Source organism: Talpa europaea (genome assembly GCF_964194135.1).
Source record: "Talpa europaea genome assembly, chromosome: 5".
Lineage (NCBI taxonomy): Eukaryota > Metazoa > Chordata > Mammalia > Eulipotyphla > Talpidae > Talpa > Talpa europaea.
The window spans coordinates 95,632,516-95,654,942 of record NC_140071.1 but is presented as its reverse complement, the minus strand read 5'-3'; the positions used below and the strand labels follow the sequence as shown (position 1 = coordinate 95,654,942).

The window sequence follows — 22,427 nt, the reverse complement described above, 5'->3', positions numbered from 1 at the left end:
TCTTCTCTTCAGTCAGAAGTCTTTATCCCAGCCTGAAAGTTCATCGGGAGGCACCCCCTTCTCAGGGGGATACTTGTCAAAGTAGCTATGATCTGTGGGTCCATTGAGCTAATAGAGAAAGGATAAAACCAAAGGTGAGTATTTGCATCTGAGTAATGCCTTCTACATCTGAATGTTGAATTTATACTGGAACCACTTGAAAGTCACATATAAGAAGAAGATGACCAAAATTATCAGAGTCACAGCTGTGTAACATGTTGATGGAGCATTTGAAATGTGACTAGTTTGAACTGAGATGCACTTTACTGACTTGGAATTTCTGAAAGAATAGAGAAAAAATGGAACATCTCATTACTATTTTATGTTGACAGAGAAGTGATGATATTTGGATATAGTATGACAAGCAAAATTAATTTTAACCTGTTTTTCACTTTTTTAAATGTGGCAACTAGAAAATTTTAAATTTGAATCATATATGATTCATATTATAATTCTAGAGCTATTTGTCAGCTTGACTAACATTAACTTTTGGGGACTTTGATTGGTTCCTGAGAGTTGAGCTAATTCCCATCAAATAGGTAATATTATTTAGTCCCAATAATCATAATTACTGTGATGTTTTAACTTAATCTTTGAAAACTACTCAAAAATTGAAATCTGTTGAATACACTTACCTCTAAAATTGGTATACCAAAACAAGTATCTGCAAAAAAATCAAGACAATACTATAGCAGATGCCATACCTCTCTTTGTAAAGGTGATGGAAGGTTTCGTGCTTTCAACCCCTCCCAGTTAAAAGCATTTAACCACCTAAGAAAAGAGAAAAGTACAGTGGAATATTACTTGTTTGATAAACAATTCACATGTCAAGGCATCTGTCAATCCATGGTGTTGCCTGCTCCCTGCCTACAACAGCATAGTCACAAGTGGCCCAAGGAAACGCTCACCATGCCAGCTGTCTATTTCACAGCACATCCTGCCCAGCAATCATTCCAGACTTCCTTGGGACTCCTCTCATTGCCACACATTAGACTCCTGATTCACATTTTGTTCTCTCTCCTTAAACTTCCAGAACTTTCTCCCCATCCTCACTCTCAAATGATGATCTGGCTTCTTATTGCACTGAGAAAAATGAAGCAATAGAAAGAGACAAAGACACAGAGACACAGAGAGAGCATTTCCACAAACTTCAATTGTCCTATCTACCTGCCTACTCACATCTTTGTGTTCCCTTCTCTCTTGTACTGTGAATTGATTGCCTTTAAGTCTAGCTATGGCCACTGTGTATTTGATTCTGTGTATTTGATTTCTATTTTCAAAGACTTGTTCCTTCAAATTTCCCTTCTCCTGATTCATCAACCTCTTTGTTTCTGATCATTTCCATCAGTATAGAAACATTTTACTTCTTCAAACAACAGGATACCCAGCTTTGACCTGATCTGCCTGCCAATTCTCACTGTTTCTCTCCTCCAATTGGAAAACAAATCCTTGAAAGCATTATCTAATCACCATATCTATCCATTTTCTCCTGATCACCTCAATTTTCAGTTTTTTTTTTTTTTTAAATCTAGAAACATTTGCTCATCACTCACCCTCTCTTCACTTGGCTTTCTGGACACATTATTATCCTGACTTTTTTCCTATTTTTCTTCACTACTATTTCTATATAGGTAGGTGTGTTCCAAGGCTCAGTTCTCAGACCTCTTATTTTATCTACTACTTTCACTTCCTGAGTAATCTCATTCATTTTTGTGACTTATAATAGCATTTATATGTCGATTACTCTAAAATTTCTATTTCTAGCCAAGACTTTCCATTCCTTTATGGCTAATATCTGCAACTGCTAGGCATCATCTCCCAACTGTATATCTAGCGCATTATCAGGTCCAAATTGGAGCTCCAAATTTCCCAAAAAACTTGCCTTGATTCTGCAGTTGCTCAAACCATTATACCTTCTCTCACTAACACTTTGCTGAGTTCAGAAGTAAACTTTGTCAGTATTAACTTCAAAATATGTACGTATGCCAAATCTGACAAATTCTCAACACATTCATCCTACCAACATGAGTGGAGTCACTGTTATCCCTGGCCTGTATTATTATCGTAACTAGCTAAGCTAAATAGCCCTTCTTTTTGTCTGTGGCAAACAAATGAGCAGCAGAAGAGGTCATTTAAAAATGAAATTGGGGGCCTCCCCTGTTGGTACAGGCGGTTGAGCACTGCGCTGTGAAGCTGTCCGTAGCTTCTGCAGTGCCAGTTCGATCCCACATGGCATGGTAGACCTCTCCTGTCGTGCCCGCTGTTCCCCTCAGCAGTGTATTTCGTCAGTCTGCCTGTTCTGTTCTCCACTCTGTCTCTGGTGAATCCTCTCACCCTCCCGCACATCTGGCCTGTACCCTGGTTCTTGTATAAATAAATAAATAAATCTAAAAAATAAAAAATAAAAATAAATAATAAATTAAAAAAAAAAATGAAATCAGGTCACATCATGCTTTGTACAAAACTGCCCAAAGCTTCCCATTGCACACCGTGTAAAAATCAGTCTTTACCATATCTTTATAATAACCTAGAACGATACAAAATCACCTTTTCCAATGCCCTTCAACCATCATTTACTGCTGCTTTTCTCCTTTCCCCTCTCTTGTTCATGTACCTCCTCACCATTATGCCAACAAGCAAGGGGTGCTCCTACCTTTTTACTCAGAGCTTCTGGCTAGGTTGTTCTTTTCCCAGACTTCTCCATCATTTGTTCCCTGAACAACTTTGGGTCTTTTTCCAAAGTCAAATTCATTTTTTTTTTCTTATACTTTATTGACCTTCCAATCATTTAGATAACTGTATAAATCTGGGGAGTACAACTTCATACCTCCATATGCACATATGCTTCACTCACCCACCACCAAAACTCTAATGCAAGTATCCTATTGACTTCCCTCACCTTTCCCCTCCTGTCTTCCCACAGCCACTCACTTCTCCCTTCCTGTCTTCCCACAGCCCCTTCTTCCAATCCCCTTTAGTAAACAGAGTATTTTCCAGAGTCTAAGAATTATTTTTGTTGCATTTTGCCAGTAGATTTTCTTTTTTATTTTTTTTAATATTAAATTTTATTTTTATATTCCCCCATACAAATTCAAACGCCCCATTCTGACCCCAATCCTTCCCCTCCCGCCCCCCACCCCCCAAAAAGTGTCTCTGGTTCATAGTTTTTTGTTGATTTTGATTTTCACTTTCTTATATTCATTGTCCTGGTCCCTTATTTAAGTTTTCTAGTTTCCTGCTATGAGTGAGACCATCCGGTATTTTTCTTTTTCTTTTTGGCTTATTTCGCTGAGCATGATCCCTTCCAGCGCCATCCATGTTGCTGCAAATTGCATGTGTTTATCTTTTTTGAATGCTGAGTAATATTCCATGGTATATATGTACCACATCTTCTTGATCCAGTCATCTATTTTTGGGCATTTGGGCTGTTTCCAAAGTTTAGCTATTGTAAACAGTGCTGCTATAAACATAGGGGTGCAGGTGCTCTTTGGAATTGATGTTTCTGTGTCCTTTGGGTAAATATCTAGGAGTGGAATTGCTTGATCATATGGAAGCTCTATGTTTAGTAGGTCCAGAAATCTCCACACAGCTCTCCATAGTGGTTGGACCAGTTTGCACTCCCACCAACAGTGCAGAAGAGTTCCTTTTTCTCCACACCCTCGCCAATATTTGTTGTTGCTAGTTTTTTTAATATGTGCCATTCTCACTGGTGTGAGATGGTATCTCATGGTAGTTTTGATTTGCATTTCCCTGATTACAAGTGATGTTGAACATTTTTTCATGTCTGTTGGCCATTTGCATTTCCTCTTCAGAGAAGTCTCTTTTTAGCTCTTCTGCCCATTTTTTGACTGGATTATTTTCTTTGTTGTTGCTGAGTCTCATCAGCTCTTTGCAGATTTTTGTGATCAGTCCTTTATCATTAGTGTTGGGTGCAAAAATGTTCTCCCAGTTGGTGGGGTTTCTCTTTGTTTTTGTTATTGACTCTTTTGCTGTGCAGAAGCTCTTTAATTTGATGTAGTCCCAGCTGTTTATCTTTGTCTTCACTATCACTGCTTTGGGTGATATGTCTGTAAAGATGTCTTTGATGTGCAAATCCCGTAGTGTTTCGCCTATTTTCCTTCTATGTATTTTATGGTTTCAGGTCTTATGTCTAGTTCTTTAATCCATTTTGAGTTGATTTTTGTGTATGGTGTGAGGTAGTGGTCAAGCTTCATTCTTTTGCATGTAGCGACCCAGTTTTCCCAGCACCATTTATTGAACAAACTTTCTTTGCTCCAATGCATAGTCTTTGCTCCTTTGTCAAAGATTAGTTGACCATAAATCTGTGGGTTTATTTCTGGATTTTCTATTCGATTCCATTGGTCTGTATATCTGTGCTTGTTCCAATACCATACAGTTTTGATGATTATGGCTTTGTAGTATAGTTTGAAGTCTGGGCGTGTGATGCCTCCATTTCCTTCTTTTTTTTTTTCAGTAGAGCTTTGGCTATTCGGGGTTTTTGGTGATTCCATATGAATTTCATCAATAATTGTTCTATTTCTTTGAAGAATGCCATTGAGATTTTGATTGGAATAGTATTGAATCTGTATATTGCTTTTGGTAGGATGGCCATTTTAATAATGTTTATTCTTCCAATCCATGAGCAGGGGATGTCTTTCCATTTCTTTGTGTCTTCTTCTATTTCTTTTAACAGTGCTTTATAGTTTTCTTTGTATAGGTCCTTTACCTCTTTTGTTAGATTTATTCCCAAATATTTGATTTTTTTTGTTTCGATAATAAAAGGGGTGGTTTTTTTGATTTCTTCTTCTTCAGATTTATTGTTTGTGTATAGGAAGGCTACTGACTTTTGCGTGTTGATTTTGTATCCTGCCACTTTACTGAATTGATTGATGAGTTGAATTAGTTTTTCTGTGGAGATTTTGGAGTTCTCTATGTATATTATCATATCATCTGCAAATAGTGATAGTTTGACTTCTTCTTTTCCTATTTGGATTCCTTGGATGTCTTTCTCTTGTCTTATTGCTCTGGCTAGGACTTCCAGTATTATATTGAAAAGCAGTGGTGAGAGTGGACCTCCCTGCCTTGTTCCAGATCTTAATGGAATTGCTTTCAGCTTTTCACCATTGAGAATGATACTGGCTGTTGGCTTGTCATAGATGGCCTTTATGATGTTGAGGTATGTTCCTTGTATCCCAAGAATTTCAAGGGCTTTTATCATGAATGGGTGTTGCACTTTGTCGAAAGCTTTCTCAGCATCTATTGATATTATCATATGGTTTTTATATTTCTTTTTGTTGATGTGTTGGATAACGTTGATTGATTTTCGGATGTTAAACCATCCTTGTGCCCCAGGAATGAATCCAACTTGGTCGTGGTGAATTATCTTATGGATACATTGTTGGATTCTGATAGCTAAAATTTTATTGAGGATTTTTGCATCAGTGTTCATTAGGGAGATTGGCCTATAGTTTTCCTTTTTTGTGTTGTCCTTATTCGGTTTTGGTATTAGTGTAATATTGGCTTCATAGAACGTGTTTGGTATTGTCCCTTCCTTCTCAATTTTTTGGAAGAGTTTGTGAAGGATAGGCACTAATTCATCTCTGAATGTTTGGTAGAATTCATTTGTAAATCCATCAGGTCCTGGGCTTTTGTTTTTGGGGAGGTTTTTGATTACCATTTCAATTTTGTTGCTTGTAATTGGTCTGTTTAGGTGTTCTATTTCTTCTTTATCTAGCTTTGGGTGATTGTAGAGTTGTAGGAATTTGTCCATCTCCTCTAGATTGTTGAACTTGTTTCCATATAACTGTTCATAGTAGTTACTGATTATTCTTTTGATTTCTGCTGTGTCCGTTGTGATTTCTCCTCTTTCATTTATGATCCTCTGTATTTGTGCTTTCTCCCTTTTTTCCTTTGTGAGCCTGGCTAGGGGTTTGTCTATTTTATTGATTTTTTTCAAAGAACCAGCTCTTGGTTTCATTGATCTTTTGGATTGTTTTTTTAGTTTCAATTTCATTTATTTCTGCGTTGGTTTTTATTATTTCTTTTCTTCTACTGGTTTTGGGGTTTTTTTGTTGTTCTTTTTCTAGATCTTTGAGCTTCGAGATTAGGTTGTTTCTTTGAGTTCTTTCTTGTTTTTTGATGTGAGCTTCTATTGCTATATATTTTCCTCTTATTACTGCTTTTGCTGCATCCCATACATTTAGGATATTGGTGTCCTCCTTGTCATTCAATTCAAAGAATTTTTTAATTTCTTCTTTGATCTCCTCGTTAGCCCAGTGGTCTTCCAGTAGTGTGGCTTTTAATCTCCATGAGGTAGGATAGTTCCTTGCCTTTTTTTTATGATTTATTTCTAGTTTGATGCCTTCATGGTCAGAAAAGATGGTTGGTATGATTTCAATCTTGGTGTATCTGTTGATGTTTTTCTTGTGCCCCAGTATGTGATCGATCCTGGAGAATGATCCGTGTGCGCTTGAGAAAAATGTGTACTCTGATTTTTTTTGGGTTTAGTGTTCTATAGATGTCTGTTAAGCCCAAATGCTCTAGGTCCTTATTTAGAGCTTTAGTTTCTTTACTTATTTTTTGTCTTGTTGATCTATCCATTGTTGATAGTGGTGTGTTGAAGTCTCCCACTACGTATGTGTTTTCTCTGATGTCTGTTTTCAGAGAGGACAATAGTTGTCTGATATATTTTGGTGCTCTTTCGTTTGGTGAGTATATGTTAATGAGTGTTATTTCTTCTTGAAGTATTGTCCCCTTAATCATAATGTAGTGACCATTGGGGTCTCTTTTTATTTTTTTGAGTTTGAAGTCTGTTTTATCTGATATAAGTATAGCTGTTCCTGCTTTCTTTTTTGGTCCATTTGCTTGTAGGATTGTTTTCCATCCTTTGACTTTGAGCCTATTTTTATCTTTTGTAGCTAAATGTGTTTCCTGGAGACAGCAAAAGGTTGGGTTTTGTTTCTTAATCCAGGCTGCAAATCTGTGTCTTTTTATTGAAGAGTTTAGTCCATTTACATTTAGAGTTAATATTGATATGTTAGCATCTGTATTTGCCATTATGTTTGTCTTTCCTTTGATTTTATTTCTTTTAATAACTTTTTTTTTTTTGGTCTTCTTTCGTTGTTATTCGTCCCTCTGAGGTTCTGGTTTTAGGATTCCTTGTAGTATTTTTTGGAGTGGGGGTTTATTCGTAATGAAATTCCGGAGTTTCTCTTTGTCTGGGAAGGTCCATATTCTTTCTTCATGGAGGAAAGAGAGCTTTGCGGGATAGAGTATTCTTGGTTGGCATCTGTTTTCTTGGAGTCTGTTGACTATGTCCCTCCACTCTCTCCTTGCCCGTAGTGTTTCTTCAGAGAAGTCTGATGTCAGCCTGATTGGTTTTCCTTTGAATGTTATCTGTTTCTTCCCTCTTGTCAGCTTCATTATTTTTTCCTTGTCCTGGATTCCTGGGAGCTTTACTATTATGTGTCTTGCTGTGTTTTTCCTTTCGTCGTGGAAGTTTGGTGTTCTTCTTGCTTCTTGTGTATCAATTTTCAGCTCCTTCTTCGTGTTTGGGAAGTTCTCTTCAATTATATCCATGAATATTTTCTCTGTTCCTACATCTCTCTCCTCTCCTTCTGGAATTCCTATAACTCTTATATTTCCTTTCCTCTGGAGTCAGATAGTTCCCAAAGTCTTTCTTCATTCTTTTTCCTTCGTACTTCTCTTTCCTTTTCTGTGTTGGTTCTTTTTATTTCTGTGTCTTCAAGAGAACTTATTCGTTCTTCCATTTCATCTATTCTGCTTTCCTTGCTTTTCCCGGAGTTCTTTAGTTCCTCCATAAATTCTTTGATCTCCTGCATTTCTTTTACTTCCCTCTTTAGGGACTCAATTTCATTCTTCTGACCATTGTTTTCCCTCTTTAGGGACTCAATTTCCTTCTTCTGATCTATCACTTTTTTAATCATGGCAATTTTAAATTCTCTTTCTGGAAGGCTCAGAAGTTCTTCCAAGTTGCTGTCGTTGCAATCTGGGGAGTGGTTTTCTTTTTGTGGTGTGCTTCTTTCCTGAGGAGTTGTTAGGTTGCGTGTGGTTCTTCTACTCCCTACTGTCTGTTTTCTAATTTGTCGTATGCGTTGGGACACTGTGTTGCTCGGACTGACTGGCATCTTGGGTGAACTTCTCCGCTCCCCTCTGGCTCTTCCAAGAGCCATCTCTGTCTTCTGGGGGAGCTTTCTGCTGGTTTTAGGCAGTTTTTACTGAAGAAATGTCCCTGTTCTCAAATGGCGAAGCGGGATGCAGTCCCTGCGCCTCCGGTTTCAGGCACACTCTTCTGCGCACCCGGTCTGCCCCGGACGTGGGTGCCTGCTCCCTCTGTGGGCTCAGACTGCTGGTCGGAAGGGGCCTGGCGTGGGCTAACTTCCCGGCTGGCCACTGGGTCCTCTAGAAGCCTTCTGCCCTTTTCAAGCAGTCTTAAGAAATTTCCTGTTCTATGGGGTGTTAGTGACTTTTTTTTTCCTGGTCGCTAGGTGGCGCCAGAGATCTCTCCTATTGTCCTTGGGGGGCTGTTTTTCGCCTCCCCCCACCCCGTGGGACAGGGAACAGAGCGGGAATGGTAGGGTACACCTCAACAGCTTTGGGGTGCTGTGTCTGCCTTGTGCCCCACCGTCGTGGAGAACCCACGCCCCGAATTTTCGTGCCCTGGGTCTCAGTTCAAAGCCCTCAGTTCCAGGACGCAGGCTGTAGCCCAGTTCAGTGGCGCGGGAATGGCGCCTTTTGCACTGCTCCCGTGCCTGGGCACCTGGTTCCTGCTTACTCAGGGAGGGACCTTCACCTCAGTGAGGACCTCCGCGCGTCTCCCCGCAAGCCTAGGTCGTCTCCCCGCAAGCCTAGGTCGCAGGCGCGGGGACCTGGGCAGCCACAATCCCGGTCTGCACTTGCTTTTCAAGCGAGCAAGCTTACCGGCAGCCCGGGCTGTGTGAGCGTCTCCCGGGGTCTTTGTTCTTCTCTAATGGCGCCCGGAGCCGTTCACTCACCGCTGCGGCGAATCCTGCAGGGTTCGCCTCAGCTCCCGTTCACGGGGTGTGGTGGCTGCAATAGTTCCTTTCCACTCCCAGTCCCGCTTGCTGCGTCGTTTGTTCTTGTTGGGCGTTTTGGTTTGTTGTTTTCCTCCTCTCTGGGGGGTCGGAGAGTGCCGCCTCTGTGGGCGGGGGAGGGGAGCAGGGTTCTGCGCTTCCCTCCCTTCTAGTCCTCTTTTATGGCCACTTTCTTCTTCGGGTAGTTTGCTGGAGTCACCCGTTTATCTTCCGTGTCCCAGTTCTCACTGGGACCTGCCGCTTTTCCTCCCTATTAACTTTTTTTAATGGGAGATCTTACTCGCAGTGTCTCTTCGCCGCCATGTTGCTCCGCCTCCGCCAGTAGATTTTCTTTGGCTACTTATATTCCACAAATGAGCAAAACCAAATGATAGCTGTCTTTCATTTTTCTGACTTATTTCACTTAGCATACTCACCTTCATCCATTTTGTCCCAAAAGGTACCATTTTATCTTTTTTAACAGGTGAGTACTATTCCATTGAGTATATATCCCACAATTTGTTTATCTGGTCATCTGCTGATGGGCATTTAGGTAGGTCCCACAATTTTCTATTGTGAATAGTGCTATTATGAACATAGGAGTGCATAAATACACATCTTTGCACATTAGTTTTCATATTCTTTGGGTAAATACTTAGAAGTGATATTGCTGGTAGCATAGGGTATTTCCACTTTTGTTTGAGGACTCTAAATAGCATTTTTCTATAGATTCTCCATCAAATTACATTTCTACCAATAGTGGATGAGTGTTCCTTTTCTCTATATCCTCACCGACATTTGTGGGTTACCATCTTTTTGATATTAGTCATTTACACAGAAGTGAGGTGATGTCTCATTATGGTTTTGATTTACATTTCCCTTCTAATAAGTGACAATGAACATTTATGCATATACCTGTAGACCATCAGGATGTCTTCTTTGGAGAAGTGTCTATATAGGTCTTTTGCCCAGTTTTTGATTGTGCTGCTATTTTTGTTGTTGTTTTGAGTTGTATGAGATATTTGTATACATGAAAATGTGTACAACTGCTTGTTGGACATGTGATGTGCAAATATCTTCTATAGGTTGCCTAGGGTGGTATCTGAAGAAGGGATATTTGAATTAGAGCTAAAATGAACAGAAAGGGGAAGCCAGAGGAAGATCTGTAGCACAGGTCTTCTAAATGGAAGGAAATGATAAAAACAAGTTGACACATGGTCAATGTGGGGAAAAAATGATGTCTGAGAAATGACCAGATGCCAGGTCATGTAGGGCCTTGTGTAATTCAGTAAGAAACCCAGTAGGAAGCCATTAGAAAGTTCTAAATAAATCCTGCAACCTACGTTATGTTTTCAAGAACAATTCTTGCTGTTATATAGAGAATAACCATGGCAGGTTGGAATGGGACGGGGTGGGGGTGGATACTGAGTTAGGGAGCTATTAGGAGGCTGATTGTCCTGTCAGTTATACCAGAAGTTTTACTTTTTTACCTTCTCAATCACTTTCACTCTAGAGTTGATGTTGGTTCCACTAAGGACTGCATTTCCCATTCAAAGTCTATGCTTAGCAAGAAAAAAACATTTCTGGGCCTCCCCTGGTGGTGCAGGCAGTTGAGCACTGCACTGGGAAGCTGTCCGCAGCCTCTGCAGCGCCGGTTCCATCCTGGTCAGCAGCGAGGGTCCCCACATGGCACAGCAGACCTCTCCTGTCACTCCTGCTGCTCCCCTCAGCAGTGTATTTTGTCAGTCTGCCTGTCCTGTTCCCCGCTCTGTCTCTGGTGAATCCTCTCACCCTCCCACACATCTGGCCTGTACCCCGGATCTTGTATAACTAAATAAATAAATCTTAAAAAAAAAAGAAAGAATGAAAAAGAAAAAAGAATAAAGGAAAAAAAAAAAAACATTCCTGAAAACAGAGAGGAAGGCTCCAGTAAAGCACCATTTTGGTCTTAGCTGCTAAGACTCTTGTCAATGAGTGAGAGTCAGCCAGCCATTCCAGTTGTTTGACCTTCCCTGTTCCCACTACAAAATAACTGAAGTCCTCTCCTTGACCCACCTATTATCTTTTATGCAGAGACTAAGGCTCCATTTTTAGGGATTTTGAAGTACACATTTCTGTGGTTTCTTTTCTTTAGTCACCAAATACATTTCATAATGCTCTCTACCAGCTGATACTACGTAAATATTAATAAAAACCATTACTGTTATGCTATTAAAGCAAGCAGTCTATGCATTTCTTGCTGAGTAGTTGTTACAATTTGACTTATGACAATATTTACTTAGCATGAGTGGTTATTCACTTAACACTTGGCCTTTTGACACTAACCACATTTTAAGTAATGCAAAAGTGCCAGGATGCACTTTAGTGTGAAAAATATCACCAAAGAAATATTAGTGGCAATGGCACATAAATTGCTTCTTCATTTTTAGAAGATTTGTAGGAACTCTTGAAAGTAATTTTAGAGACTAGAAATATAAAAGGTAACATGAAGATACTTGAAGTAAATTATTCCACTATCTAGCAAGGAAGACTTAATTGTACCATAAAAAAATGTATTATCCCTCTTTCAGATAGGTACTCAGAGACATGATTGGTGCCTAATTTATAAGTTAGCTCATAAATAGGGAAGGAATGAACTCTATTTTTAGGAAAAAATGACAACATAGACTGAGTGAACATTTAACAATATGCCAAGCTTAATTACATTTAAATACAAAGTTAAACTGAATAGTTCTCTAAGAAAAAATATAATTTTTTTTACTTTAAAATAGAGGAGGGCAATCTGTCAAATTTTAGAAAGGATTTTTTTTTTTAATTTCAAGAATAGAGTGGATAGGAAGCTATGTACCTTGAAGACTTGTAGAAGATCTTAGAATACCCCTATTGAAAGCAGAGAGATCTATTTCTCAGGGACTCTTCCCTCACTCCAGCTTTTTATCAAAAGAAGAACTATAAAGATAGGATGAAATCATGTTTTTGCATTCTCTAAACTCACCAGAAAAACACTTTATAAATTTGGTGCATCTTAGTAAATTCTACTCTCCACACTGCACTTTGTCTCCACAGTTGTGTGGAAAAGAACATTTTGTCTGTTAAGATGAGTGGGCAAATTAATCCCTACGGGGAAGGAGATTCAAAATTCTTCATTACTGCTGAGGTGAGAAAATCCTTTAGCATCAATTTGCATGTGCATCCAATCACAATTTGACAGCTACATTTAAATGAGCCTCAGGTAAATAAGAAATAAAAGATAAAATTGGAGTCCGTTAACAATTATATCACTTCTATTTCCCAACTACTCCCAAGCAATCCATGAAGAAGCTTCTCTTAATGAAAGGAAGAAACTACATTGCAAGAATGACTTTAATCAATGAGACAGACATTCGTTTGTTCAATATGAATCACGTGTTTCTGTGTCATTTCATAATGAGAAAAGAACTTGTGAAAACAGCATGTAAGAAAAAGATAAATTGGAATCTCAGAAAAATATTGAGCTTAACACTGAAGGCAATCTGAAAGATACCAAAGTATAATAAAAGGGATGAGTATTTTTATCTTTATAAAAATCCACAGATGTGTTTGTCTCTTTTCTTCCCTCCCAGCCTCTATAATATACCCTAAAAGCAGAGCACAATATGAATTTGGGATTTTAAATACATGTCTTTATTCTAAGAATGTTCATGGAGGGCCTCCCTGGTGGCTCAAGGGGTTAAGATGCAGCCTGTAAAGCTGTCCGTAGCCTCTGCAGTATGAGTTTGATCCCCGGCTGGGGAGCTACCCACATGGCGCAGCAGACCTCTCCTGTCTCGCCCACTGCTCCCCCTCAGCAGTGTATTTCAGTCTGCCTGTTCTGTTCCCCACTCTGTCTCTCATGAATCCTCTCACCCCCCGCATCTGTGGCCTATACCCCAGCTCTTGTATGCATAAATAAATAAATCATTTTAAAAAAATTGTTCATGGATAGACCAGGATTTGCAGCTTGGGAATTTTTTTTTTGGAAGTTGTACCACTACTGGTAAGAAAACACAATAACATTTCTATTTAGTAGCATCTCTTCCTTTATTTTCACATTGTTTATTTGCCCATCATACATATTGATATTGTAATGATTCTGACTGACTCAGATGTTATATACATTGACAGAGTTAACGACCCCCGACTGATGGGAAGCTAGGGGCAATTGAGATAAGTGTCTTAAGTTATTAATTAAAAAGCAGCCACTCATTTATGAAGATAGTTATAAACAGACATGCAAAAGTCAAGGACAGACAATAAGCATGGCTGTACCGAAAGGCCCCTCCAAATATTAAGTTGGTCCTGATAACATGTCTCTGAAAATTGATGTAAATATAGGCACTGAAATTGAGGCAAATTGAGGTACTTATGGACTACATGCGCATAATCCTGAATTCTTATCCAACAATCAGTGAGAGCCACGGGGATCCTCATCCTAAGAAGTGGCAATTCCCCTCCCTGCAGATGGATGTCTAGCAGGAGTACTTCAGTCCAGGTCCTGTCCACTTTATGTCCCTATCTCCAGAATTATCCCTAGAGGGAGGTCCTTCACCTTTCCCCTCCAGAGCTAACTGAATTATATATGTATCATAATATGGATACCCCAGATAAATTCATGCTGTGATTATATGCATTTGGCTTAAGGCATATATGAAACCTTCCTGCTTTGTAGAAGTTAACACTCCAGAGATTCTTTACCTGAGAAAACAGTTCCACTAATTCTTTAGTAAAAATATTCAGAGAAGTATTTTCAATTCTGAAAGTGAACACATCAGTGTGTTCAAAGGTTTTTTATAATGGAATTTGCAAATGTATTTCTTGATACTATCAACAGGTTACATTTTATATCTCTGAAACTTAATTAAAATTAGTATCTTCAGGATAGCAGGATTTAGCTAGAAATACGGTTACTTTTTTAAATCTTGAAAGCTAAGCTTGAACTTTCACATATATAATCAAATTATAAAGGTTATCTTATGGATGTTATTGACACTTCTCAATGCTAGTTTTAGTTCATAGAAATGAAATGGTACATGTTAAGATTACTGCAATTGCATAAAACAGTATTGGGAGTTTGTGTTAATCAGTGTACTTTACCCAAAAAGTGAAACAGAAAATGAAACTTCCAACTTTGTTGAGCTAACCAAGGGAAAACTATATTTAAAATATAATCTTAATTAAAAATGAAATAGAATAATATTTAACAGTAGATTTAGCTGATACATTCTCTTGAATATTGACAATGACTATATTCTATTTTAATTACAAATAAAATGTCAAAATTAGATCTTTAATTCCCTTATGAATCCATGTTGACAAAATAATAATCATAACAACAATAGCAGTGGAAAAAGGCTAAGTTGCTATAACTTGAAGAAGTGATTTTGTGACTTATTTTATAACTTTGTCATTTTTATATGAATTTATAACATTTAAGAACTCACCTTCAAATTAATTAATGTAACTACACGTGGTAAAACACATATTAAAAATGAAACACTAGAAGTAAATGAACAAAAATGAAAATAAAATTTAAAATTTTTAAATAAAAAGAAAAAAAAGCAACAAAAAAGAAAAGGCCCATTGAATGAAACTTCAAGATTACCACATTTTTCTATAAATTTCTGTATTTTTCTGGGCAAGGAAATAACTACGTACCTGTGTTTCTTAATGTCATTGATTCCATTCTTCAGATTTCCCAACCTTTCTGTTGGATTTTGCCTAAAATAGTAAATATAAATTTATAAATAATTTATTTAAAAATTGTAATTTTGATTGAAAAAATTTTAAAATAGAATTTAACATTTCTTAATTCATTTATTCAACAAAATTCATAGACCAAACATCTGAGTATAGGGAAAATACATGTCCCTCTCGGCAGAGCCAGTCAAATTGGAGTTAGGAATAGATATTACATATATGTATATATGTCCCACGTTTTAAATGAGTGATAAATAAATGCTTAAAATAACGTAATTACTAATTCCATGGAGAAAACCAGAGAAAGTTTTATAAAACCATTCAAAAATTTCTGCAGGCAACCCAAGGCTAGGTAACACATCCTAAATACACTAAATTTTAAAGCTTTTTAAAAAGTCAAGTGTGCAAAATAAAAAAAGCCAGCAAGATGAGGCATAAACAAAAATTCTGTAAGTCTTCTGTTCTCCAGTAAATTATTTTTATTGGTAATTAGAAATGTGGAGTAATTTAAAATAAGGCCAGAGGAGTACTTTTTATAAAAAATGGAAATTAAAAGAAGACATATGTAACTTTTATCACCACTGATTTTCTCTCAAAATAATAGGATTATAATAACTCCATTTTGTAAGAAAAAGTTTGTGGCTCTATTTTGTTCTACAAGAGACAAATTTCCAGAGATAACCTGGAAAATCTGCATTTCTTTTAAACAATAAGTAGGTACTATGTTTCCGTAGTATGAATCAGGAGTTTGAATAACTCAAACTCTGAGCATAGACTGCAAAAGAGAAAGTGATTTTTAAATATAATTTAGTTCCACAGAACAGTATAAAAAATAAACAAACGCAATTTAAAATGGGTAGAAAGAGAAATTAGAAGCTTTCACACTTTCCCGAGAACAGGGGTATCTAATTATCACTCACTTGCAAAGCCTCCGAATCAAATCCTCAGGTCGTTTTGTTATTTTTCTGGGAAAATCCATTTTTTCAATTCCTTTGAGAATCAAATTGTAAGTCATCATTTGGTCGATCCCAGAAAAGGGTGGACTAGAGAAAAACCAAAACAGAACAGAAAGACCATGATGGGACACATTCATGACAGTCATTTTATCTTTCCCCCTCCTGCCATCCTCTCTCGTTAGTTTTTTCATAACAAATTTAGATATGTGCTAGAAAATCATCTCATTAATTTCCTATCACCTAAGAAATTGTACACATACACATACAGGTAATGTTAGGTGGTTAGAATTACAAGAAGGAAAAATAAATGAGGAAGACAGGAGAAGAGGGGAGGAGGTGAGGAGAAGAGAGAGTTGATTATTTTATTTTATTTATTTTTTAAAGATTTATTTATTTATGCATACAAGAACTGGGGTGCAGGCCAGAGGTGTGGGGGGTGAGAGGATCCACCAGAGAGAGAGGGGAACAGAACAGGTGGATTGACTGAAATACACTGTTGAGGGGAGCAGTGGGTGAGTCATGTGGAGAGGTCTGCTGCGACATGTGGGTATCTCCCTGGCTGCGGATCAAACTAGTGGCTGTGGACAGCTCACACCAGGTAGCTTAACCCCTTGCACCACCAGGTAGGCCCAAGGTGATTATTTTAGACAGAATGGATAGGAAAAGCCTCTCTCAGGAGCTGTTAATTGAGCAGCGGCATAAATGAAGGAGTGAATGAGCCACACTGTAATCTACGGTCAGAGGAGCACAAGACAGCAAGTCCAAGTATCATGAGTCAGGAGTGGGCATGGTTAATCTTGGAACAGTAAGGAGGGCAGCACACTTAGTGGAAGAATTAGCAGGAAGGGGCAGGTAGGAATGAGGGCAACAGTCACTTTGCTCTGGTAGGCTCTGCTAGGGACACAGGGATATATTCTTCGTCGGATGATCTAATTGACAGCAGCAAGAGTAAACTTTATTTTACTGTGTGGACTATAGGATGGCGCCAGTGGTGGGGAATGAAGACATTTACAGCTGTAGTGAAGGTGGTGATATGTGGTAGGATTCTGAATCTGTTCAGATAGTAAAGTCAACAGGATTTGTCAATCATGTGAATATGGTATGTGGGAGAAACCAAGGATGCTTAAGTCTTTGACTTAGAGCATGTAGCTACTACTAACTAAGAGAAGAAAGACTGGAGCAGGGTTTCAGGCTGGGGAGCAGAGGTACAGCAACGGTTATGGAGAAGGGAATCAAAAATATGTTTGGAATATCCAGGTAGAGTTGGTAAGGAGACCCTTGAACATGAGACTGAGGCCTTTGAGAAGGTGATTAATGCTGAAAGTATGATTCTGAGGGATCACCAGACTGGATTTATGGCCACAGAACTTGATGAGATGACCCAGGAAGAGACAGAAATGAAATCAAGGACTGAAATGGTCCAAAGTTTGAAAGTTCAGGGTGAAGATCCAGTAATGGAAAATGAAAAGGAGTCCCAAGTGTAAAAAAAGAAATGAAAGAGAAGTCATTGAAGTCAAAGAAAATGAGATAAGAAGCTAGAAACACTGCTTATATTTTCAACTCATTTATAATTTACAATTGTGCTGCGAGTTGTTTTGGCTTTGTTTTTTTGGTTCTTTCCATTTTCATTTATTTCCTTTCTCTTTAGAGTTTAGGGATTAAAAATAATTTTTTCTCCTGTTATACTTTGAAAATCTTCAAAAACAATTTACCACCTTCTTTATGGCAGTTCAAGAACATCTTAATGTTTCCAAGTTATAAGGTCACCCTCCCACCTCATTCCTTAATCCTTCAATTTATTTCCTGAATCCTGTAATAATTATTCCAGCTGATGAAGAATGAGATATATTCTCCATTGATCTACAGGAACCATCATGTATCTCTTAGAATTGCAGCTAACAAGTATTCTAGGAATAAAGAAACAAATGAAAAAATAGAAATTCCTGTCTCCCTTAAGCAACTTTTCCTCTGAATAACTTTATGCAAATTTTTCTCTTCTTTCCTTCAAAATCTTAAACAATGAATGTTTGAAATTGATTGTAGAAAGCAAAATAATCTTTTATATCAGTTTGCCCAATGCATGCCACAAATAAGTAATATGTGGACACAAGTAATCTAACAATGACACTTATAATGTAAAAAGTTCAAGAAGATTCTATGAAACTCTTTTTTGTGAAGTATGTGTTGAGACTTGTATCCCCACAAATAGGCTTAGTTCAGTATTTCTGATGCTATTCCATGTGCAAATGCTCCCTGAATTTAAAAGTGAGAATATTTAGTTAAAAGGATTTATAAGGGTGATCACATCAGTGAATGAGAAATGGAAATGTTAAATTGGAAAGAAAATTGGTATGAATCCTCAATATGTTCATGTGCTATATTTCATGACTCACATAATGGAAAGGTACCATATTTAGATTCAGAAGACCTGGATTCAAATCCCTGATCTTAGGTACATAGCTGTCTGTCCTGGTTCCCTAACCTATAAAATTGAAATCCCAAAATAATAATATTCTTGCTTTAATGTCCACACAAATTTGAGAAAACTAAACTAGATAATACACATATAAGTGCTTTGCAAACTATAAAGTACATTATAAGCATGAGGTAATACTATATATAGCTTACACATGTATGTTTGTGAATATAAATGGTGTGTGCACACATAAGTGCATGCATGTGTTAAGAACTTGAGGTCTTGGGCCCAATAATTTAGCTCTTTAATTTCTTCAGTAATGACAATTCAATTTTAACTGCTAAAATCCCTGCTATTATTCATTAACAACTCTAGAAAAACTGTTGACAAAGGGATTAAAATTCCAATCCAGCAATGTTGCTTTCTCTTAGCATTTCTGATTAATGATTTATTGAGAAGGTGGATGAGCATGGCTAAATTTAGTTTAATTGATCAATGAGTTTAATTGAATTATGATAACCATTTTCTCAATTATAAAACATACACAAGAAAAAGCAATAAAATAGCCTACAACTTCAATGCCTTTCTTTAATCTTATTCTGGATTATCAAATCCTTCACAAATTTAGTATATTATCTATAATAACATGCCATGCCATTTTAGGTAAACCTCAGCAATTCTGTGCTACTTTTCTCCCCCTTCCTGATCTTTCCTCCATGTTATAAACTACCAAGCATGCTGCATGATACTGAAATCCATTTTCCAAAATGGCAAACTCTTAAATGATATATTTCTTTTCATTAGTAAATTATTTTTGTTCTTCTCTGACCAAGAAGTTGGTCATAACTTGAAGGTACTTACTTCCCAGTGAGGAGCTCATACACTAGAATTCCCAGGGACCAAAAATCCACACTGAAGTCATGTCCTTTGTTGAGAATGACTTCAGGAGCTACATACTCTGGAGTTCCACAGAATGTCCATGTTTTCTGTCCAGATCCTATTTTCTTGGCAAATCCAAAGTCAACCTGGAAAAGAATGTCACCAAAATTCTCAGAAATCAGACTTCTCACCTCCTTACTTCCCCAATCTTTTTCTAAACCTCCATTCTTCCCTTACACACACACGTACACACTAACTCTAAAATTTATTCCTTCCAGGGTCAGATATAAATCTAGTTACACTAGAGAAAGTTTTGTGCATATACCTCTAATCCACACCCCCAAGAAGACAAAAGGAATGGTTTAGTAAGAGGGGACCATTAAAACAATGTCGAGTTCAGGGAAAGTAGGATAAACATAATTTTCAAGTCAATGGTGGTATACACTAAGAAGAGGAGAAAAAAGGGAAAAGGTGGACCTATATGCACAAAAGAAAAATTAATAGCAGAACTGAGAGTTTGGGAAATGGACCAGTGTTGTGAAGACGGAAGGTTTAAAATTCTATATAGTCTTTAAAAAGTACTATGCACATGGGCCTCCCTGGTTGCTTAGGGGTTAAGTCTCAGCACTACCACCCCACCGCCACAGCCTGAGTTGAATCCCTGGCCAGGGAGCTAACCCACATAGCCCAGCAGACCACTCCTGTTTTGCCCGCTGCTCCCTTTAGCAGCATGTTTCAGCACATGCCTGTGCTGTTCCCCACTCTGTCCCTGGTGAATCCTCTCACCCCCGCGCCTCTGGCCTACACCCCAGTTCTACCTAAAAATAAATAAAATCCTTTAAAAAAAATACAAGTACTATGCACAATGTCTCTATATTTTGACAGTCCAAAGAAAAGCCAGAATAATCCCATCTCAACTTTGGCTGAGCTGTACATATTTTCAGTTCCTCTCAGGGAGGAGAAAGGTGGGTATTATCTGCATTAACTTATTTATTCTTAACAGATATAGTTAGCACCCACTATCAGTCAGGCACTGTGCTAGGCTTACAGACAGAGTTCACATGGGGAAGCTGAGCATACAGAAAATATTTACCTGATTAATATATCATAAGATACATGACAGAGTAGACTAGTACTCAAAATACAAACTCAGACGACCAAAGTACATATACTATGGGAATATTTCAGGGAGAAGACTTTTGGGGAAAATGTCATTAGAAGGAGACATGTGAGTTCAGCCCTGACTGAGGCCAGGGTAATGAATCACCGTGAGCCTCATCTGTCTTCACAATAGGATCTCCACTTCCCAGAACCACAATTCAATGAATTCTGTGAACAGAATAGAGACAGCAAAGGAGGCTGGAGCAACAGAAGAGCCACTCACTGAATCGAGGCAGTGTATATAACTGAAACCCTGCCTTGCAAAACAAATAGTTGGTTTCTTTCCACAGGGGTTATTTAGCACCTACTTTTCATCTCCAAATCCAGATATTATTTTAATAAAACCACCTCTGCCTCCCCTAAGTAAACAGCCCAGATTATACCTGAGCTTGAACTTGTACATTTTAATAGCTTCATCATGCATGGATGATCTCAATAATATGGCAGTAATCTTGACTTAAAAACTAAGTAAATAAGGTTAACATATCAAAATTGACCCTCACTTAAAAAAGTATGCCAATGAACTATAATATCCTCATTTTTTCAAATATTAGCATTTACAATTTTTGTTTTATTTTAAATAAATCTCCTAGAAATTCAATTTTTTATAAATTAGTTTTAGTATTTATCATATAACTTCCAGGATTTTCTTATTAGAAAAAAGGAATTTAAACAACCGAATTTGGAAATAGGCTGTTATAGGTTGTTGTTTTTTTTTTTTCCAATCTATACAGAATGACTCACAAAGATTATATCTAAGAGATAGCTGGGGATATTGTGAAATTAAAATCTATAGCCAGCTGAGATTAGCGTATGTACTTATCCCTCAGAGAAAGAACCAACATGAAAATCCCAGCTTATTTTATAAAGGCTGAACTTAGTAAGAGTTAAGAAAGCAATGCTTATAAGTATATCTGTTTGTACACATATATGGAAGTACTATATTTTGTTATTTTATATTGGCCTTTCAAGTCATTTTTTAATTGCATTTAGATTTTCCTTTTTGGATTGACTAGCAGTTCACTAAATGTTTAACAGAAGTTTTCTAGCTCTGAAAATGGGAAATTTTAATTTGAACAGCTGGTTTTGTCTTTTGTGCTATTTGCATGTTGTCCAAAGGGATGGCAATAATAATACTATGATTTTAAGAAATTTGAAAACTTAACACTTTCTTTTATCTAGTTTGTTCTGATTAATTCTCGTGTATTCAGGCATCAGAAACTTATACTCAGGTCTATCCAAAATTATGTGGCTAATAAAGAAGGTCCCGTATCTTCTGATATCAAGTTCTGTGTATTTGTCTATAAAAATTCACACTACCTCTGTTTTGTATTATCATGGGTACCATCATGAACCCTGGTCTTTTTTTAACCCTATATCTTCTAGGCAACAGAAATGTAAGTAATTTCATATTTATTCAATCAATGAAAATGTATTAAACATTATTATGTATAATAAGCATCAGGATACAGAGTCCAGCTTTTTAGAGCTATATTCAAGAGAAACAGGGGAAGCAGCATGCAAATATAATACATAATACAGCAATGCCAGAGAGTGACATATGCTATGAAAAAATAGATAGCAAAGTTAAGTACAGATGACAACATGAGCTGCACTTTAAACAGGGTGAACACAAAGAGGCTCTCTGAAGAGGTAACATTTAGAAGCTTTGAGCAGAAATCTGAGTAAAATAAGAGAGTTCTGTAAAAAGTGGAGAATGTGTGATTCTGTTAGAAGAGAAAGTAGCTCAAAGACCCTAGACTTCGGGAACATGCATCAGAGGTTGAAGGATTGGCAAGGTCAGTGTGTGAGGGGAAGAGAAGCAGGAAACAAGGGCACATCATGCAGACATCTGGTAGGTCACAGGAAGAACTTCAGGTACTCACTGGTAAGAGGTCACTAGAGAATTACAAGAAAGGATATATGTGACCTGAAATGTTTTAAAGAGACTATTCTGAAAGACCAGAAATTAAACTCTCTCCTTTTATAAAATTTTCTTCAAATTCTTCTAGTAAAATTAGGCTTCCAAGATGATTCTCTTGAGAAGATGCACATGAGTTTTCCTTTGTGTCCATTACATTCCCCTCACTAAAATAACTTTTTATGCTAAAAATTAAAACATTTAATCTTCAAAAACATTAACACACTAGAAGGTTTTAAGATGTCTCTAAATCTGCAGCAATGATTGCATCATTCAGGAATAGAAAA

General features: G+C 37.4%; 1 protein-coding gene across 2 annotated transcripts in view; it reads right to left on the bottom strand.

Annotated features, from left to right (window-relative positions):
* Positions 1-12: 12 nt before the first annotated feature.
* The window catches only part of PRKG2 (protein kinase cGMP-dependent 2), a gene marked incomplete at both ends in the record, with an annotated part of 88,901 nt that continues 66,486 nt past the window's right edge, over positions 13-22,427 (bottom strand). For both annotated transcript variants that reach the window (XM_084233486.1, XM_084233485.1), the window contains 5 exons: positions 13-108; positions 744-810; positions 14,766-14,828; positions 15,728-15,850; positions 19,041-19,204. In XM_084233486.1, the coding sequence (XP_084089612.1) occupies positions 13-108; positions 744-810; positions 14,766-14,828; positions 15,728-15,850; positions 19,041-19,204 (513 nt within the window). The remainder of the gene's footprint in view (positions 109-743; positions 811-14,765; positions 14,829-15,727; positions 15,851-19,040; positions 19,205-22,427) is intronic.